The sequence below is a fragment of the Lepisosteus oculatus genome, chromosome 3 (genome assembly GCF_040954835.1).
Source record: "Lepisosteus oculatus isolate fLepOcu1 chromosome 3, fLepOcu1.hap2, whole genome shotgun sequence".
Classification (NCBI taxonomy): domain Eukaryota; kingdom Metazoa; phylum Chordata; class Actinopteri; order Semionotiformes; family Lepisosteidae; genus Lepisosteus; species Lepisosteus oculatus.
In genome coordinates this window covers 14,859,786-14,881,344 of record NC_090698.1, presented here as the reverse complement: position 1 = coordinate 14,881,344, position 21,559 = coordinate 14,859,786, and the positions used below count along the sequence as shown (strand labels likewise).

Genomic DNA, 21,559 nt, shown 5'->3' with positions numbered 1-21,559 from the left:
AAACAAATGGCAGTTGGTTCTACTTTTTTTAGCCCTCACACCCGCACAATGATGACTCCGCAATGCTCATCAGTGTGTCATAGAGTCTCCCACCTCATTCTTTTTATTTTTTAAGGCTGCAGAAATCAGTTGTTACCATTTCCGTGATCTGAAATCATAAGGAGAGGAATGAGGTATGGAAAAGGACACGGATCATTAGTGTAGTTTCTCGACAGTGTTCTGTTAGTAATAGTTGCTGCTTGGTGCTCTTGTGATGTATTATTTTATACAAAGAGCATTGGACACCAGAATTTCATGCTCCTTGATCGAGATGCCAGCAGTTTAGCTTTTAGCTGTTTGAAACTGAAATTTAGGGCTGTTTTAATTTTAAAATAATAGCCCTTTAATATCTGCCTTGCTAGTACAAACAAAACTAAATTATGTCTGGCTGGTAATAAACGTAATCAGCTATTTTTGTTATGGTTCATTACATGATTAATCAAATAACAATTTGTACCTGTAAGGCATCTTTCTGTTACGTGCGTCTAATTTTCAATTTCCGCATCCATTGTAATGTGCTCATTACAAGAACAAAACAATGATGCCATTAACTACGCGTGACCATTATGTATACAATAAAGCACTGCTGTCCCAGGTCTCATATACAATGCTGTCAGAATCCAGAGGGTGGTTTTGGTAATATCTGTATACCCCTGCTGTTCCTAGAACAAGACCCCAATTTTCACCTACGTCGCAAGAAAGAAACTGGTATTTGTCACTATGTTTTTCTTCCCCTTTGTTTTGACACTTTAACTCAGACAATATTTAAAAGCAGTGATGAGAACCTGTCTAACATCTCTTGCTGAACCTCCCTGAATCAGCAGTACCCTGAATTCAGCTGGCATTTTACACACAAGGAGTATTGTCAGTATCAGAATAGTTGGCATACACCTGTCTGCATTAGGTAGCCGGAATACCGCTTTACTCAATGGATCACAAGATCTCCAGGTGCCCCGAGTCTGAACAGGTGTGCCGGCGTCTGCCGAGCTTGTGCAGGCCTGATGCTTCCAAGTATAGATCAGTGGAACACAAAACCATCTTTGCTGCTGCAGAACTTTAAAAAAGCTTCCCCTGAGAGCAGCTCTTAGTTTAAACGTGTCGTACTGTGCACTACTTACTGCACAGCAGCAGCACAAATAAAGCAGTGCTGCGTAATCAAAACCAAAAAGCTGCAGAAGAAGAAAATATTATTGGGAATATAGCTGTTGTCACAGGTGTCCTTGGTTTCAAGCAGGTGATCATCAAGGGTAAAAGTTAATGGACAGGCAAATGAGTATTCTGAATAAATCGTTTACACCAGTCGCTCTCACTGCTGGTGCTGAAGGACCCCTGTGTCGGCTGTTTTTTTTTTCCAACTGGGCTCTTAATCACAAGTGCTGATTGATGCCTGTAACTGATCTGACTGTTCTTTTGCACTTGTTTTCACACTTTGTCCTTCGTGTAAAAAAAAAACCCTCGTTAAAATTTATTTCTGACAGCACACTGAACTGTATCCTGTCTCTTCTCAACGTGTCAATTAAGATTTCTCTCCTTTATTTCTGACTAAGTAGATGTTACTAGATGATCGACTGACTATGAACAGTCATAGGTGGGAATTACATTGTAACAGACAGCTGTCACGTGAGTAAGGCTTTTACTTTCTGCTTACATCCATTCAATTGGGGTGCATACCTGAACAGGGGGCAGTCAGAAACTCGTTCAGGTTTTTAAAAGCTGCAAGCAATTTTTAAAAAAATGACCTCAAATAGAAAATTGTGGCTAAGAACTGGGTTGGAGCACAAACCAGCAGACACGGGGCTACTCTAGGACAAGGATAGAGAACCAATGGTCTGAATTAGTATGTCAGCCATAACCCAAATATAAGGGCTAAATTAAGCATCACAAATTGAGGTCACTTCTTTTCAGGATACTCTGTGTTGTTTGTTCTGGGCCTGCAATAGAAACCCTTTTCATAATATGCAGCTTTGATCCAGAGGAAAGAGCGCCACCTACTGGTCTACCAACACCACTTAAAGCAGCTAACTGCTTTTCCTTGGAATTTCCTAGTACTGTCCACCTGTGCTTAGCTGATGAGATTAGTGTACAGGGGTGTAACACAGCCATCAAAGATATAATAATTGCATATCTTGAAGTATCTTAATTGCATCTCAAGAATGAGCTTTAATTTGATCAGTCTCATCTTAATATTGACAACAGTTAGTTGTGTAATTCATTGCATCATTCGGACACAGAACAGAAAAAAAGCTTAAAAATAAGTGACTGTTCTTTTACCCCAGGAATTTGGGGTTTCAGAACTGCTTTAATAAGTGCCTTAGCATCTTCAAGCATATTTTTGTTTTCCTAGGACAGCTATAGTGCTGGGGGGGGGAGAGTGTTTGCACTCACAGATTCAAGCCACCTAACTGCTCAAGGGCCAGTCACAGTGTAGTTACGCTCATCCGCATCAGTTATAATAGGAGTGATAATATGCCCCTATTTATATGGCCTAAATGATACAGCATCACTGCGGCAACACTGGGATTTTGTTTGCAAATTGGATGACAAACGTGTGCATGTTTTTGCGAAAAATGTCAAGCTGTTCACCAATTCTAAGGTTATGGAGATGTTAGACATAAAAATGTACTGTTTTAGAGTCTGAAAGAATATTTTCTCCTTGTGCTTTTTTCCCTCATGTCTTTAATATAATTTGCTAGCACATTAGTTATTGGGCAGCAGTTAACCTCTTTTGTCACATCTGAAGAACCTGGATTCTTTGGGGTTTTCAAACTTACTATGCAATTATTTTTCCACATCTTATGTTCCATGATGTTTCATCTTTTTTTTCCTTATCCATATAATTAATGGCATGAGCACAAAGCTAAAGTTCTGATATCTTCAAAATTATAAATTAAATAATCATAAATAATAAATAATACATTTAAATAAAAGTTTGATTTGATTTTTCACTACCAGAATTGTAGTATTCCAGAGAGAAGAATAAATACCTGCATGTATTGTAATTGGTGCTATTATTGATATTTTAAATGTGTTGAGCATTTTTCCACATTAGATATTGCTTATTAATCTTATTATAACTGATATGAACTTTGATTAAATCAATAAGACCCACATAATGCATTTCTTATGTAAGTACTGATCTTTCTTATTATTGCAGTTTTAATGAGAATTTGCACAGCCAATTACAGATGTCTCCTCTCTTTAGATAAATAAGCTGGGGCTTATAATAAACTGTTTCAGGAAAGTTTTCTGGAATATTAAGATCAATTTGAAGCTGATTATTAATCAGTTCTTGAAATATTACAGTCCAACGTCTGGAAATTGTAACATTTTATTAGTTTCAGTTAAATTCTAAACTGTTAAATGATAAAAGCTACTCTAGGCAGTGAAACCTCTTGTTTGCGAACATTTTGTACATGATACTCCTCCAGCATTCTGTCATTCCAGCCTAACAAAATGGCAAAGTTATCAAATGTTCTAGCTTGTTCATAAAGAAAATGTAATTGTTTAGTCCGAGAAAGATGATCCTGTGTGGTAAAAAAGAGCACAATAAACCTTACCCTCTGTGAGGCTTGGTGTGGGCCTGGTTTAACTCTTCAGCTTCCAGAGGTTTTGCCATATTGGAAGGAGCACTGAAGACATGGCGCTGACTGACATGACAGTGTACTTGATAGTTGGGGGCCTTCCACAATGAAAAACAGCAAACACACAGACTGAAGTCATCACCACACAAGCACAAACTCCGGAGTGTGATATGAAGTGATGGGTTACCACCTTCCTTCATGTGACCTAGTTTTGGAATTGTTTGTGTGTGTGTATGGTGGGAATGTGAATGAAAATATGTTTGGTTAGATACTGTGAGACCTGTGGGTCCCAATTTACTTGCATTAAGGACAAGGTAAAACCTTCACAGGACTGATACTAAAAAACCCATTTCGGTAGTCCGGTCAAACCCTAATGAAGGTGGAGAAGAAGCCTGATTCCAAGACTCCTTTATTGAGGTGACCCTTTTAATGAGGGGGCTACTGCAAAGGCTTGGGGTGAGGGAGGGATGCCTAAAAACATAGCGGAAGTGAGGAAGCATGACTTTTTATACACGGGCAGGCGGACCAGGGTGATATTTGACCTTGTTTAAAACTGCACTCAACACTAATGAATAGCTTTCAAGTGAAGACAAAGGAGTGCAAATCAGATAGTATCTCTGATCTTTGAGCACTTGTCTTTGCAAGAGGCATTAAAACTGCAACCAATATGCATTTGTTTTAATCACTTTGTAATTTGTATTTTTTAAATGTTATATATTGCATTCTTATTGGTTTATTTTTGTTAGATTTAATATAATAATGTATTTTATATGAACTCAGTGCATAGACCCCTGATTGTCTGTAAACCAGAAGGGAAACACAGAGTTTTCACTGTGTTGAGGATGAACAGTTCTGCAGCAGCTCCCTTACCTTGCTTGGCCTTTCTCTCAAAAATAAATTGAAAATAATTTTTTGACACTGAAAATAAATAAAAAAGAAATTAGATGACAAAAGGGAAAGGTCAGACAACAAAGCCCAAAACAGAAGGATATGAATATTAAACAGTCGAGTGTTTGCCCTCCAATGATGCCCTCTTCAATGCGTCTGCGAGCCCATCCTCAGCCAGTCTTATTAACTTGCAGATTTTTGTCTGAACTTCCATTCCAATGTGTAAACTGCTTACTAACAAGATTTCTTTTCCTTTTTGCATTTTATTTGCTTAAAAAATATGATCTTGAACTCAGACTGACTTTGCACTGGTGCTGTACTGTGATTTCAGCTGGCTCACTTCTTTTAGAATAAAGCTGTCAGTGATAGCATTCTGTACACGCCTAATAATCTGAAATACAAAACTCCCAAAAAACCAATTTGACTTTATCTGGGCTGCCCTGGGGTTTTGAATGACAAGTCATGAGGTTTAAACACCTTCAAAGATTTTAGGTAACTCATTACCTTGTATTTTAATGAATCTGAAACTAAACTCCATAATAGTTAAAAGGGAATCTCAGTTTTTAAGTGGAGTATTTCATAGTGTGTTAAAATGCCCTCTGAAGCACACAAGGTCTTTGTCAGATTAGCATTAACCAAATATATCGAGTCATTAAAAACACAGCGCATGAGTGTTGGAATCAATTGGATGTGTTGTTTTTTGCTATAGTCTTCATTTTAGGGAAATGAAAGAGTTATGGTATGGCTTTTTCTGAAATGGCAGAGAAATTACAGGGTGTTACGTTCCCTTTTTTACACCCCGTTAAAAGATCAAATTAGTGGGTTCTTGTCACAAGTGTGAAATTGACCACAGACAGGAAACTGTTTGGCAATGTAGAGTCACCAGTGTCTTCTCAAGCCCATCGTCCAGCCCATGGTGGTGGCATGATAGAAGCAGATGCTCCAGGGGGCAAAGGAGCACTTGATACAAATGACTTTGTCTTGTCAAGTTCAAACTGATTGTGCTGAATAGTAATGATAATGCAGTACTGGGCTTTAAAATATCAACCACTGAAGAGGTTTTGCCAGCTAACTGTAAAATTACTAATTTGATGATGATACACCAACAGAGATGTGAGCTACTAATCAGTGCATATATGTACAGTACAGTATGACATGTTGGATTTTGGAATTCTTAAGTCCTTCCTGGGAAGATTACCTGTATAAACAAAATATTGTAGAAAATAGATTTAGAAAAGGTAAACCTTATCTAAACTTGCTCACAGATACGATCAGTGAAGGAATTTGTGGCAGTACAAAACTGTGTATCTACCTTTTTCTAAAGCTTTTAAGACAGGCAGTAGAGGTGAAATCTCCTTAACTCTTTGATCTGACTGCTAAGCGGTTCAGGGCTTCATACCTTAAAGCAACATTAAAACATAACCTTCCTAGAGATTTAAGTTTTTTCAATGTGAAAGGCAAGCTCGTTCTGCGTTTCAGCATCTGACTTACAGATCGAAAACTTCTCTTTGGTTGTTTTTGTTACCATCAAAGCCAGGCAGTTCTAGATAGTGAGCTTTGCTTGCATGGACCAAAGTAACCCCAGTGGCTGATCGTGGTCTTGTTTTGTGCAGTTGAGAGTTCAGTGCATCTCGTGGAGGCTGACATAAGTTCAGAAGCATTTCCACTGTAGTGACTTCGGGCAGAAAGTTTTAAAAAAGTTACTTTTAATTAAAGAAAAAACACAGTTGAAGGCACATATCCTCATATTCCCATAAATGACCTTTAAAAAAATTCACCTCATTGACATATGCAGTCCTTTAGGCTATAGTTCACTATTCTCTTCTGTTAGGACAAATGGTATTCAGAGACTCCCCTCCTCCTGGAGCTCAGAGGCGATCCACTCTGTAGACGGGCAGTGAAGCTGTTTATCCTGTGGTCTCTCAAATGCACATGCAGGGTGAAAAGCGGGTGAGGTGTGATAAACTTACAAGATAGGAACATATGCAGATTCCATTTCAGTTTGGATAAGGAGGATGAAGAAGTCCATTAAAAATATCTTAGAGGCTTTGACATGGACTGTTAGCATTCCTTCCTGACCTTGAGGAGTTTTCCTGTCATGGCTATCACATTATTCTCTCTAGAAGGAACGCTGTGACAAAGCTAAAGGATCCTGTCATAAGGACATGCTTTTAAACCCAGAGGTCTGCAACAAGCATGATGTAGTTAGTTCGATTAGATGGTAGGCATTTGTCTGAAAGTAATAGGCAGGCCTTTTTTTGAATAGCTGTGGAGGGGCTGCATTTTGCTCAGATCTGAAATGATCAGGGCATCGTCTATGTGTCAGTTATTGGAGGCCGATGGGCCTTGTGGTTTTCCTCTCTCAAAGCCTGTGCTTAGCCATCCTGCTTTAGCATTGTCCTTTCCCAGTGGCCCTCCCATCTGGCCCTCAGCATCACATGAGTCTCTGGTTTTCCTTCCATCTGAGTTCTTCCTTATGGCTGTTGAACTTATTATTGGGTTAACTGAATTGTCTTCAGTGTACCTAGGTCCAAAGCTGCTACTGATGGGATCTAAAAACTTTAAATACCTTCACTAATTTACAGCCCATCTTGCATGCTTTACAATAATGAAACTGACTTTATTCTAAGCATATAAATCTGCATCTCACTGGGAGAGCACTTCAGACTGGCATGCGGCACTGTCCATGTTATATTGCTGACTCCTATCTTAAGCTTGGAAGGGAATGGTATTTTACACAAATACCAGCCACTCTTTCCTGAATACTAATTCTATGGCTACTACTATAACCAGCACAACTTACACTGCTAAAAACAATCACATTTTTTTAACTAAAGTGCGTTGATTTTACAAAAAGAAACACTTAATAATTATTTGTATCTATATTTGTATCTATGTTCATGGGCCTGCATAGTCTGCTCTCTTGAACACTACATCTCGAGCACCATGTACAAAAAATTGTAATTGTGTGTTAGATGAAAGCTAAAAGGTTTTCTTCTACCATGCAGTAGGCTTGCAATATGTCTTCTTGAAAGCAAAAAAATACAGAACTACTAATCTGCCTGTGGCTAGGGGCACTTTGCCCAGAAAAAGGCTGAATTATGTCAAATTCAAGGCTGTTTTGGCTATTTGGCATCCGTCCCACTGGTGTTTTATGGGCCATTCCTTGTCAGGTAAAACAGTATTTTGAATGTTGAATTTAATTACCCGCAAAAGAGGAAGTTCTGCAATTCAGAGATAGGCAGTACTGCTCAAAAATCACAACCATTAAAGATTCAAGACCAGTGAAGCAGCACAATTGCTAAACCACAAACAAACTGCTGAATTCTCATAAATATGGTGCAGTTTTGAAAAGCATTGCTATGAAATGGCTTGAATTTCATTTTAGTCAATGCAAGAAACAAGAAAGTCCAAAGAAATATTTCCTGTAGGAAGTGATCTGTTCAGTACTGTTCGTTTTCGTTATCAATTTGTGGCCTGATCTTGTTGGATCTCAGAAGCCAAGCAAGGCTGGGCCTGGTCGGTCAGGACTGAGATGGGAGACCTCTCACAGGGGACATTGCTGTGGGTGCCATCCTTCAAGTGGGACTTTAAACTGACATCCTAACTCAAAAATTGGGTAAGGGGAATCACGTGTTGTCGTGACTAAATTGAGCTTGCACAATTCAGCCTGCCTAAATTACATTTGGCTATACTGTATCTCTTGAGAAACCTCCTTTTGTTGGATTCAGTAATTTCTAATTTCTTTGCCTGATCTTCTGTGCAGTGGGGCTGCTAGCATAGAAAGGCTGCCATGTGTGACCCAGGTGGGTAAGGCATTTCAGTGGTAGATGAAGTGGGTCCCCACATACATGTTAATATCTTTGAGATAATTTGGGACACAAAGCACTTTAAAAATATGAGGAATTAGTTATTTATCACGTAATTCAAATTGTATTCCATGTGGCCTTAACCTTATCCAGTACTTTTTACCAGCCCGCAGGGTTTAGTATTTTTTGCCCAGTTCAGCCAGCGTCCTGAAGGGGCTTTGCTGTTTCCATGGGTGGAAAGAGGCTTGAAATGAGGCAGCGTTTTTTTGCAGCATCCCTCACTAATGATTGTGAGCTTCACATGTGAACATATGCAAATCATAATTTCTCATCTTTTCTTTGAGTTGTGGTGGCTCATTTGATGTCACCATGTGGTTTTTCTCCATTAGCTATCTCCTGTCGAAAAGCAAAAACAGCTAAAAAACAAACACTACATCCATTTCCATGAGCTAGGTACTGAGTATTGTGTATTGAAATAAACAAATTTTCTAAGTTCATCAGATAAGTCATGCACTTTTTCCTTGAACATACAGTACTTAAGAAAATCTGAATGACGTTTGTTTTCTCAATTTAGAAAATCAGAGTACACTGTGCCTTGCTTTATTCAAGTATTTCTCAATTCTACGTAAACTAGCTAAGATATTTTGTGAATCATTTTACCTGCGGCAAACTCGCATATTCTTTGTTTTCCATCTTAGCAATAAAAATCATAATCTGCAGCATGTGAAATATTAATCTTGATTGTTGCAGGACTGACAGGAACAGTCTTAAGGGGGATTTTTGTTTAAAGGGTTTCAGTTCTATTAAAAAAATCTTTGTGTTACGATTCAAAGCTTGGTTTCTTGATGGCACAAAATTCCATAGTTCAGAATAAAAATAGAAAGATACTACAAAAATGTAACATAGGAAAGGTCAAAAACAAGGGGAAGCCTTTTTGTTCATCTAGCTTGTTTGGATGAAATCCCGGTATCAGTTAGTTTCCAACTGTCTTGAAAAAAGCCAGGGAATCGGCTACAACAACATAGCTCGGTAGATTGTTTCTACAGTTTCTCAACGATCAACAGAGATTCCCGAGTGGATACAAGTGGCAGTTATATTAAGGGATTTTCAGGATAGAGCGTAGGAGATGCTTCTTTGCACAGAGAGTTGTGGGAATGCAGAAGAAGCATCCACTACTATGTGAGGAGGCTATCTGGCCCATTGCTGAAGCTCACTCTGTGGGATCCTTTAAGAAACAGCCTAATAAGATTATTTGATCACTAAGCTACTAGTAAGCTAATCAAATAGGATGGGTCAAATAGCCTCCCATCTCAGATGCTACCATTCTTCATTACAACCTTGTGTTCTTACTGCCTTTGTTCACACTGACACAGTGGAGGTCGGTAAACCTTGCAGTCTGCCTCTGTGCTGTCAGCATCTTGTTTAGAATTCATCATGTGCTAGGACTGATGGGCACTTCCAGTTGTGTATGCGAGGGGTGTTTCTTATGATTATGGCCCTTAGCATCCCAGCGACTCTCTTCCAGCTCTCTGAGATGACATTGTGCTGTGCTCTTGACTGAGAGGCTGTGTAATTCTTCCAATCAGTCACACAGAGCTGGCCAGCAGCATGCTTGTCAGTCTGAAGCACTTGGACCTAGTGGTCCTCAGTAGTGTCACATTATTACTGAAGTCCCTCTGGATGTCATCATCTCCAGCCTCAGTCATCTGCACATCCTTCTCTGCCATACATCGCTTTAATGTGTAATATATCATCTTTTTTAACCTCTCAGTCATGTCCTGTCTTGTTTCATGTTTTTGTCAACAGCAGTATCATCAGTAGCTCACATGATAGTACAGTATGTCCTACAACTGAATGTAATTCTGTTTTGTCACATACAGTATAATCAACTGCTGTTGACCATGCAGGTATGTAGTTCTTTAATGGGGGACATCTTTTATGTTCTTTTACATCACCTACCCACATCTCTGCAATATTATAGCTTCATTCATAATAAAATAACAGGTTTATATCACTCACCCTAGTTCCCACACACACTCAAGTGCCCCACGCCAGTACAGCGCTAGTGTGCCAGTTTCAATGGGTGACATTTAATAAGGGCCTTTGCTTGCATTGCTTCTGTAATTGAGGGTTTTTGCTGTCTTCCACAGAGTGCGGAAATGAGTCCTGCCAGCAGCACCCATTCACTCCCCATCAGCCCGATCAGCGAGAAGTCGCTTCCTTTTAAGGTAAATGTGAATCTAAAATCAGCTAATCCATACAGCTGAAGAAGAAGACAGGGCAGTTAAGTCATTGACATTGGGTACATTGGTTACTATGGATACATTGGGTACATTGCATACACTGTGTACATTGGGTCTTTTAGGTACAAGTACATTGTACATGAGTACATATGGGGTTCCATGGGTACATTGAGTGTTTTTGGTACACTGGATACATTGAGTACATCATACTGTATACATACTGTAGGGTACTCTGGGTACATTGGATACATTGAGTACACTGGGTACATTGGGTACATTGTGTACACTGGGTATGTTGGGTCCAATTGGTCTGTGATGTACACTGGTTACTGGGTCCATTGGGAACATTGACTACAGTGGGTTAATTGGGTACATTGTGTCCATTATGGAGTACATTGATACATTGGCACCCAGACATACCCAAGGTACCTAATGGTTACATTGGGTATCCAATATACCCATTATTCCCCATTATACCTAATGTATTAAATGCACCCAGTGTTCTCAATGCATCCAATGTACCTAGTGTACCTAATGGACACAATGGACCCAGTGTTCCCATGTACAGTACCTAATGTACCCTATGTTCTCAGGGTTCCCAATATAATCAATATACACAATGTACTCAATGTACAGAGTGTAGCCAATGTCCTCAAAGTACCCAATGTACCCAGTATTCCCAATTTACCCAATATACTCACTGTGCATCCATTGAAGGGTTTTGTGCTTTAGTGTTTAATGAAGTCGCACCATGGTTTGTTTCTTCTTTTTGACAGATTTATTTTCATTTTACAGCACTTAACATTGCAGTACATATGTTACTATAGTCACAATACACTAAAATATTACTGTATTTAATACTGTAGGTACGTGTAGTTTAATGTCAGTCATCTTTCCAGAAATAGGTATTTGCACTGGATAGAAAAAGTTTTCTTAGCCCTTGTCCTGGTGCCTGGAGTGCTGGATTATGTTCCAGATATTTACATTTTAAATACATCATTATCATTGTCATGATCATTCTGGGATTATTTTGATCATAGATTTCAACTCTATTCATATCTCAACAACTGGAAAAAGGTTAAGATAGTTTTAGCTGTTTGTTCTTTGTCTGGTTGTTGGTTTTCCTTTGTTTTTTTATGCATTATTATGTGTTTTGTGTTGATTTGTATGTTTATTAGTCATTGTACAGTAAGTCTTCTTAAATGAATGTTCCAAAATGTCTTAAATAAAATACTTAAAGAATATATAATCTATATTATGCTTTCATAATACTGTGCGTTTTATCAAAAAAGCATGGAAATAATGCATTTATCTGTTGCAAGAAGCATTGTTTCCAAATTAGATCTAATAAAAAGAATGAAGTGAGATTGCAGAGAAGAAGGAATTGACCAGTCATTTGCAGTGATTTCTCATAAGGTAGGCCAGGTAAGAGAGGGAGATGAAGGTTTTAAAGTGATGCAGCTGGAGGCAGGAGATACAGAGAAAGGCTCTTTGTTGTTATAGAGTCTAGAGGCCTCACAGCAGTCTAGAGGCAGCTCACCCTGATAAGACCCGGAGCCTTTCACCTCCACGTTTATGAAGCTTTTGCACTGGAATGGAATAAGAAATTACTACCAAGTTTCTGTTTTCTTGGTATCATAACCACCAACAAAGAGCAAAGAGTTCTTGAAAATTGCCAGTGCACCAGACCAGACCAGACCTATGACAAAATACTTTTTACTTTGCATTGTGCATTGGAACTACCTCTTTTTTTCATTAGCCTATCTTGCTTTTCACTACAATAGAAATGGTCCAAAACAGATTTCCCCCAAACAGAGCAGCTCTCTTATTAATATCCTGTTAATATCTATACAGTTATATAGAACTTGTCAGGACACTATACTCAAAGTGTTTTACAGGCAATGAGGACTCCCCTCCACCAACAGCATTATGTAGCCCCACATGGATGATGTGATGACAGTCATGGTGCGCCAGTACACTCACCACACATCAGCTATCAGTGGGGAGGAGAACAGAGTGATGAAGCCAGTTTATAGATGGGGTTTATTAGGGTGCCATGATTGGTAAAGGCCAATGGGAAATTTCACCAGGACCCTGGGGTAATACCCCTACTCTTTTTGAGAAGTGCCCTGGGATTTTTAATGACCACAGAGAGTCAGGACCTCAGTTTTACATCTCATTCGAAGGACGGCACCTTTTTACACCATAGTGTCCCTATCACTGTACTGGGGCATTAGGACCCACACATCCCGCAAGATGAGCACCCCCTGCTTGTCCCACCAAGATGTCTTCCAGCAGCAAGGGTGATATAGCTGCTGGCATAATAATATAATCATTCTCAGATAAGTTTCTTCAGCTCTAGCTAGGCGCTCGTCCTTTGCACCTGGGTATACTGATACTAATAGTCAAAGCTCAGTGTAGTGCAGCTTTGAAATAAGTAAATTAAGAAGGCCTTCAGGGAGATAAGTAGAGAGATACCAACACACTCTCATCCACTCAACTCTTAAGCAACTCTTTCTTTTCCTATATTAGCTATATTTCCTATATTTCCTATATTAGCAAATAATGAACAACCTCTTTTCCCTATAAAGAATAACATGTTGCATTAGGATAAAAAAACATACAGTATTTGGAATGGATATATTTGAGCACCAGGTATTTGGATATAAGAATACAAGCTTCACCAGTTGTTCAGCTGCTCAGAAATGTCACATTCTTTAAGGGCCTTATTCAACTAAAGTTCCCAAAGCTATGACAGGTGAATTATATTCTCTAATATGAAGAATAAACAAATGTATTCTAACTAAGGTCTACAAGGGAGTGAAGCTGAGTGACACTGAACTAAAAATGCAGAATTTGGTGCCTGTTAAATTACTTTGAAAATAATTTTGAAAATGTCAGTACTTTTAATGCCTAGCAGCTATTTCAATGGTTCCTTAACACAGCACAAATTTCAGTTTGTTATAATTTCTGTTTATATAAGCTTTAATCTCTCATTCTCACAAAGCTTTGGGTTTATTGACCTTAAATTTCTTCAGAAAGTTGTAGACATTACTTGTTTATAATATTGGCACCTCTCCAGCGCCTGTATCTGCTATATTGCACTGTATGTTGCTCTCAGTTTTATTCTGAGTATTTTAATGTTTACATGTCTCTTTATAAAGATTTTAAGCAGAGAGTGAGTTGCCACCTAGAATGGAAACTAGCAGAACCAGAACCCAAAGCTGTGTGGCAGTGATGTCATCTGTAGTGTCACTGCAGCGCCCACCTGCTCTCTTATAAGTAAAATTATTTTGTTTTTCTTTTCAGAAGAATGTTTTTTTACAGAAGCTCCATTTCAAGTCCCACTTGCGTTTTATTTCAAAAGTGAACCGCAGTCGTTTGTTCATGCCTTTTTGCCCCCGTGCGCCTGGCTGTGTGGGGTGAGAATGAAATCGAGAACACATAGAGTCTAAGCGTGGAGATTCCAGTGGGGGCAGAATTCAATTGTGTACACAATATGTGACACAGTGGGACAAAAAGATAGAAAGTCTGCAATCGAGAAGAGGCCAATATTACTATTACTATTTGTCATACAGATGTGCTTTCCCTGACATGCGATGTGCTCTATATTAGGTACTTTAATTATGGGCTAAAAATCGTAAGGCAGATTTATCTAAAGTTACGACAAGAAATTCAAATAATAGAATTAGCTATAATTAACATCATAAAGTGTTATAAAACAAAGCATCACAGGGCTTAAATAACATACGGGCCAGCTTTAATTACACGTCATGATTCTGAGGGCGCTGAAGCAGTACTAATGCTTTATTCGTCACTGTAATGGCTTGTAATTAACTTCAGGCCATTTGCGCAATGGCTGGCATTAAAACAAAAATGATAAGTAGTTATTTGTCTTTACTGGGAATCATGTGAGAAGTACATGTGGTGGTTGTGTGTCTGAAACACAGCGGCACAGGCACATTCAAAACATCGCTGTTGGTGCTACTGCTGCTGTTTTAGATGTTACAGACGTATTTCAGGTGATCCTGCACTTCATCAGGCTCTGTTTCTCCTCAGCCTGCTCTGGTAGCATGAGGTGTTCAGCCATCTACAAAATTGCCTTTTGCAATCCTCAGATTTCCCAAATGTTGTATAAAAAATCAACAACACATGGCCGAATGTCACTGATTTTGGATCTTGACAAAACAGGAAGGAAATGTGACTTGCACTTCCTGTTAAATTGAAACTTTATCTTGTTAAATATTGTTAGAATGAATACCGTACACTGACTATCAAGGGAATTGTCAGGGTTTAAGAGGATACCTTGAGAGAGGATGTGATTTATGGCTGTTTGTCTTTGGTCATCTGTGAGAAGCAGCATTTTGTTTGGTCATTCTTGTAATGTACATTTATGAGCCTTTCTTAGCCTTAGGTGTTTACATAAACTGAGGCAAAACAGTGAATTAAAAGCTGGATCACAAGGCAATGCTGAAACACGATTTTACTTCCTATCTGAGCCTTGAGCGGTGTCTGAACCAGGGTCTCTCCAGTAATCACATGTACTGTAATTGTACCACAGCCACTGGCTGCATTGGGAATGCTGTGTGTACTGTATATGATTTAGATTGCAAATATTGGTTTTTTTTTCTTGTCAGCCTGAGCTCGTTCTCAAGCTGCGTGGCCAGACCTTTCGCATGCAGTTAGATCTGGGAGGTGGGCCAGAAGGTGATTGTGCTTCGAGTTGCTCTTTGGGAAAACTTGCTCTTTTGGGAAAATATCAGCTCATCCCATGGGGACGCCTGTTCATGAGTGGTCATGAGGTCACTGCTTTCAGTTTTAAATGGTATCAGAATCATGGTTTGTCAGGGCTTTTTCAAAATAGCCTGACCACAAGGCAGGGACGCAAGTACCATACATATATGCTTAAAGAACTTAAAAGAAAGGTTAATGAGAAGAGGCCATTCTGTCCTTCTGGCTTGTTTGATTACTAGTTTCTACGTGAACTGACAGTCTCATCCAGTTTTTCCTCATAATGCTAAGGTGGTAGCTTTGAACAACATGGCTTCGTTCATGTTGACCTTTAACTGTACATTGCCATGAGAAAAAACGTAATCTTACCATTTACTGTAGATTTCATGATAGATTCTCATAAAGTCTTATGCTTTAAGGATAATGAACAAAAAGGGTCATAGAGAAGTAAATTTGTAAAAAGAGGAGAACTTTTCATTTACAGCCATGTTGTTACTGCTGAAGGTTCTTAGTGCATGAAGATTTAAGGGTTTTAAGCTGGACTGCTGTGAGCAGAATTTAAACCTATGATTCAGTGTGCCTGTGTATCATAAAATGCTTCTTTCTGCTCCAAATATCCAAACTCAGACAAACAGTAATTGCACTAGAATAAAACTGCTACTGCTTGTAATAAAAATGTAAGTGGAGTGAACTTAACAGACCTAATTTTACACTGATTGCTTTACCTATAGTGAAAAACTGATAACACTTGTTTGCTTATTTGCAATATACTGGTATTCTCTTCGGGGCTGTCCCTCCCTGTGCCCTGAGCTACCTGGATGAGCTCCTGACTTCTGTGACCTCCATGAGGAATAAGCAACATTCTGATAATGAATTGGTAGAGTTTTCACATTGGATGGACATATGTTCGATAATGGATGGAAGGAAGGATGTTTTTTTTCCCTACATCTTAGATCTTTGAATTGTTTTTTAAACTTTCCAGACTGCCAGCTCAGCTCCTCTTAGTGAATCTTTAAATGTCTTTGCCAGGGTTTTGTGCATGTCTGTAAATCTAATAGGGTAGACATCATGATTCTTGAGTGATTCATGGGTTGCAAATGAAATTGGTCCATCTGTTAAATCCATCACACCTATGTTGATGTCTATCTGAGTGGTGGCAATTGTTATTAGCATCTGCATTCGAAACCCCGTTGTATGGTACTGTATATACTATATTCAACACTATAGCCATATCTATTTCATCTTCAGCAGTGCTCCAGTTATTATTTCCTTTTCTTTTTTACCTCCTCCTCCCTCATGTTTGTGTCGTTAGTATATTGCAGAGATCTTTTTTTTACCTGACTCAAGGACGATGACAACAAACACGCAACCTAGAAAGACAAATGTGGAATTTATATTTAATGAGCATCTCACAGCTGTACTGATACAGAGCTTATGAAAATTCATTTATGAAAAGTATCATGCATATTTATAAAGTGACATGATGCCCTGAGTTCATAATTATTTACCCATCAGCAGCATGTCTTCAGGAAGAAAGAAGTCAAGTTCCTGCTTATTTCAATTAACACAGAAAGCGCAGCCACTCACGTCAGGGTGTTTTGTATTCAGTACTTGGAAGAGTGTCAGAAAATGTATAATTTTCCATTTTAATATCGCAGCATGTAACACTTACTATAAGTCATTTTCGGTGACTGCTGCTGTATTTATATAGTCTTTCTGAGTGAATGTGACAAGTACCACAGCTACAAATCCCTCTGATCTGCTTCAAGAAATTAAGCCCATTCCCACAAAACCAGAACTCTTTAGTAATCCCTTTAGTAATTTTTAGGACCTGAGGGCTTGTCTCTGAAACTTTCCGAGTTTAAAAGAACTTTACTGCTGAGATTTCTAGAGTGTGGAGGAAAAAGATTGCCTCGCGCATGTATCTCATAGTCAAACTTTGACTACTTTGTACAAATGTTGACGTGTCTGGAAAACGAGGCCGTGCCCTTCTTTGTAGAACAAAAGCAATTTGAGCATGATGAATTCCCATGTTCCTCCTCAAGATGGATTGCTGCAGCCCCCATTCATTTTTTACAGAACAGAAATGTAATATCCTTATGTCAGCTGGGAGAGAGAAAGATGGACAGCACTTCTATGGGTAAACAAACACTGGACTTGTCCTTCTAATTCCTTCTAATGTTGATGTTTTTGTTTTAATAGAAACTTCCTTTGTTTGTTATACATCAATTTTCATATCCATTCGTTAGGTGTGGTAGAGGAGCTAGGGTACAGACCTTTGCTCGGAGGTACAGCAGCAGGTCAGGTGACCACCTCCCTTTGACTCTGTTCCGCACTGGCCACCTTGTTGTAGGCAACAGAAAAATAAAGCAGAACAGCATTTAAGGGTCCATGACCCATGCTTTGCATTCAGAGGTTTGCTGCTTCAGCTCGTGTTTGCTAAGTTAAAGAAACTTTTTAAACTTTTCTTGGAAAAGCGCTTCACTCTCCATGTGAGCACATTTGGTAAAGGAATAAGTGTCGGGGCGAAAGCTTTGCTGAAAATAGCAGAAAGTAGGTCTGAGGATGGCCTCCTTATTGAGGATGTAAGGAAATCTTAGAAGCTGACCTAGATGACTTGCAGGGAGGCAGCAGTGTTATCATTTGATTTTTCCAGGGCGGCTGTAAACAGACGCAGAGACGAGCTCGGAACAGGATGCGGTGCGGCTGACATTGTGCTGGATGACAAGGGATTGGATTCTGCCCCGCCGTTCTAGAAAACCTGTTTTAAAAATAAGCTGGAATCCAACTGAGACCGAACCGTGTCATTTCTTGTCCTACTTTAGGCAAAACTTCTTTTTCCTGCACATTTGTTATCCCCGCCTTTTATAATTAGTGCCTGTAGAGCATAATTCCCACGGTGAGACCCGACAGCAGTTTGGGTAATGATAGCGGACCATCATCACTCCATGGAAAGAAAAAGGTAGGAGTGCAGTGCCGATCTCATTCATCCTCTCGGCCTGTCAACCTTTTGTTCTCCTCTTCTATTTATAAAGCCCCGTTAACCTGAGTACAAGGTATATTTAACAACTTTGGAATCTTTTTTAAGGCCAACAGCAATGATAGCAGGACCGCTTCTTAAACATTTTTTCCCTTTTAACGTTTGCAGAAAATGTTGCCGTTAAAATGTGTTGTACAGTATATGTAAAATCTTGCAACAGCCACTTCAAAATAATGAGGTTTGTCGGGATTTAAATTCAGGACACTTCCTTAAAAGATATCTACAGCTCAGACCGTGAAGCTGTCATTGAAAATCAGATCCGTTCACAGAACTGAGATGAGCAGTATTTTCTAATTTCCAATCAGTAAACTCCTGTCAAGGAATGTTATGCTGTACAAAATCACCCCTGAGAAAGTCCCCCACATTCTGATACTACCTCTAGTATTATTGAAGTTCTCATTTCAGGGCAGTGCCTTGGATGAGTGTGAGACAGACTTGTTATTGTTATTGATCCATACATTCCTCATGTTGTGTTTTTGGGGAGGATTGAGACAAGTTGCTGGAGCTACAAAATTAAAGTTGTAAATCAAAATGTTGTTGAAAGTCACCTGTCTTGGAGTTCTTTGCTTTTATCGCTTGTAAAACAGCTGTCAAGTCCTTTCAAAAGCCTGGCTGAAATTTAACCACATCCATATTGGGAATTGTTCTGATAGCTACCATAATTTCAGCAATGGAAAACAGTTTTGACAGTTTTGTTTGTATTCATGTACTAAGGGCCTGTCTTCAGTTCTATAATGTACTTTCACTACCTCTCCATTCTGTCTTAGGGGCCTGTTATGCAATACCCTCATTTGTCCTTGAAACCTGCATTAATAGACAGCAAGTCTCAAAGCACAGTACCACTTCCTTGACCATTTCCTTATCACGTGTGCATGTCTTATCATGTGTTGAGGTTTTCTGTAGTTTTTCTGTAGAAATGATTGATGTAACAGGACTTCAAAGAAGAGAATTGGTTTGTTTCCTAATTTTATTGTAGGTCAGAAGTTACAGATAAACCCCAGTAACACCAGTGTGGAAAGAGTCTTGACTCATATTTATGGGATTAAGCTGCATTGTATGAGGCAGGGTCAAACAGATGAGGTAGTCATTCCCCCCCTCAATAAACCAAGAAGCTGCTTTAGTGGCTTCAGAGTTGGGCTTGGTGAAACTGTTACTGCGCTGGATGCTGTAAAATTGAAACTTTTGTAATTTTACATTGCTAAAGTCAAATATTGGTGGTCTCCTGGAGATATTATTAAAGGGTAATTTGACTGCCTTGTACAGCTTTTGGTTTATTGGTGTCAGTAATATTAAACATAATTTGGAATACTGCCACTATAACCTAACGTCTGATCAATAAAGATAAAATGGAATAAAATACAGTACTTGACATCTGAACATCTGACTAATGGGATAGAATTTATTTGTGTATGTGCAATATGACATAATATCTTATTACTTACACAATAAATGTTCCCAGGCACAATTAATTGCCTGGGTGTTGATCCCATTCTGTTAAATACATTTTGGATCATGGATTAAAGTGAACCTGGATCTAAAACAGTAACTTTTCAAGTCAGTCCTCTGGCTTTACTAAACTGGCCAAGGCCAACAACATAATAGATTTATATTGTATGTTAGACTTTTGTATTTGCATTACAATTATAACTTCTTTTTAAGACTTAGAATAATTGGCTTTGAATTCAGCATTAATTATTTCAGGAAATGTTCATGAATAACTTATATGATTAAAGGGCGGTGACTACAAAGAAAATATGGTTTCACAGAAAGCCTGATAACCAATGTGAGCTACATTTTTTATTTATGTACAGTAGATATTTATGCAATTTACCTTACCTTGAATCTTAGTGATACTGTTTATAGTAAGATGACAAAACAGAGAAGTGAAAAGGAGGTAAATGGTTTTATGAGGAAACTTTGCATTGGGAGGAGAGAGGTTGATATAACCCTCAAGATGAAATAGACAAGCATGACGTCAGGACATCTATTGGATGTTCAGTAATACATATATAAAATATAGCTTATTATAATGTAAATTCTTGAAAATCAGAAATAGCATTGCATTTTGATAAATCTTTTTAATTTTATGTTACATACAAAAATATGATTAGTGACTTAATTGTGTTTCCCTGGGCTTCCAGCAAAGTCAAATGGTTTATCTGCTCTACAGTGGTTGTAAAATCAGGGTTATTGTAGACTGCATGATACCGAGGAGAATTAGTTTTGTTGTAGCAGTTTTTCTGAATTTTTGTATGTTTTCTGAACTTTTAACATGTTCTATTTATAACAAAAAAGATATCTGTTATTTATTGAAACTAGAATGTCTTTTTTCAGTCCTGTACTGTAGGTTGTCAGCATGTAACAACTCGCACACTGAATTTTTTTAAATTTCAAAGAAAACTTTAAAAACTGTATTTTAAAACTTCTTGTCAGTAAATGTTTTGGTTAAGATTACTGGGCCACTTGATTGTAACATAAACTAGAATAAGTGAAAATTATTCTGGATTTTGCTCAGTTGCCTGGCACATGAAAAGAGAGAAGTAGAGATTTCCATTTTTTTACTTTCGATCTCCAGTACAGTATATGAGGAGTAGAAGGTCCTTTATTTTAAACAAATCAGAAAATCCAAGCTATTGGATACCGTTTGAAGCCCATATTAGAAAGACAGCTTAATGCAGGTCATCCTGAATAAAATGGTTTAAGGGCACAATTTCATATTTGGACCAGTTAACCTTTTTATCCGGGATAAGACCATAGTTGTAAATTAGATCTAAGAGAATAAAGAGTTATGGGAATGCTGGATAAACAGGCTAATATGGTACGTAAACATTGTTTTTATTGTCAGTGTTTCTAGCTATTACTCCTAATATACATGTATATTTTTATTTAGCAAAAGCAATAATACACAATGAATAGCAATGAAAAAAGAATGTGAGATAATAGGCAGCCATGTCTCTTCTTTCTGAATAACTTAAATTCTGTTGAGATTATTCCTTTGGCAATAATTGAGGCAGATGGGGAAATATATAGGATTTTAATCCAACTGATATAGCATATTCATCAAATCCCAATTTTTCTAAAACCTAATAAATATGTTCAATTTACCACTTCAGTGTCCTTCTGAACAACTGAAGCGACTATAGCACTATTGTTTTTTTTTTACCATGTTTTAATGTCTAGTATAATCTGATGGCTGTCTTATTTAATTAAATCCTGTTTAGTCAGGAC

The 21,559-nt window shown here is 38.3% G+C and overlaps 1 protein-coding gene across 7 annotated transcripts in view; it reads left to right on the top strand.

Annotated features, from left to right (window-relative positions):
* Window positions 1–21,559, top strand: part of ccser1 (coiled-coil serine-rich protein 1) — a 266,374-nt gene that overhangs the window by 76,801 nt on the left and 168,014 nt on the right. For all 7 annotated transcript variants that reach the window (XM_015340413.2, XM_015340415.2, XM_015340417.2 and 4 more), the window contains one exon: window positions 10,468–10,545. In XM_015340413.2, the coding sequence (XP_015195899.2) occupies window positions 10,468–10,545 (78 nt within the window). The remainder of the gene's footprint in view (window positions 1–10,467; window positions 10,546–21,559) is intronic.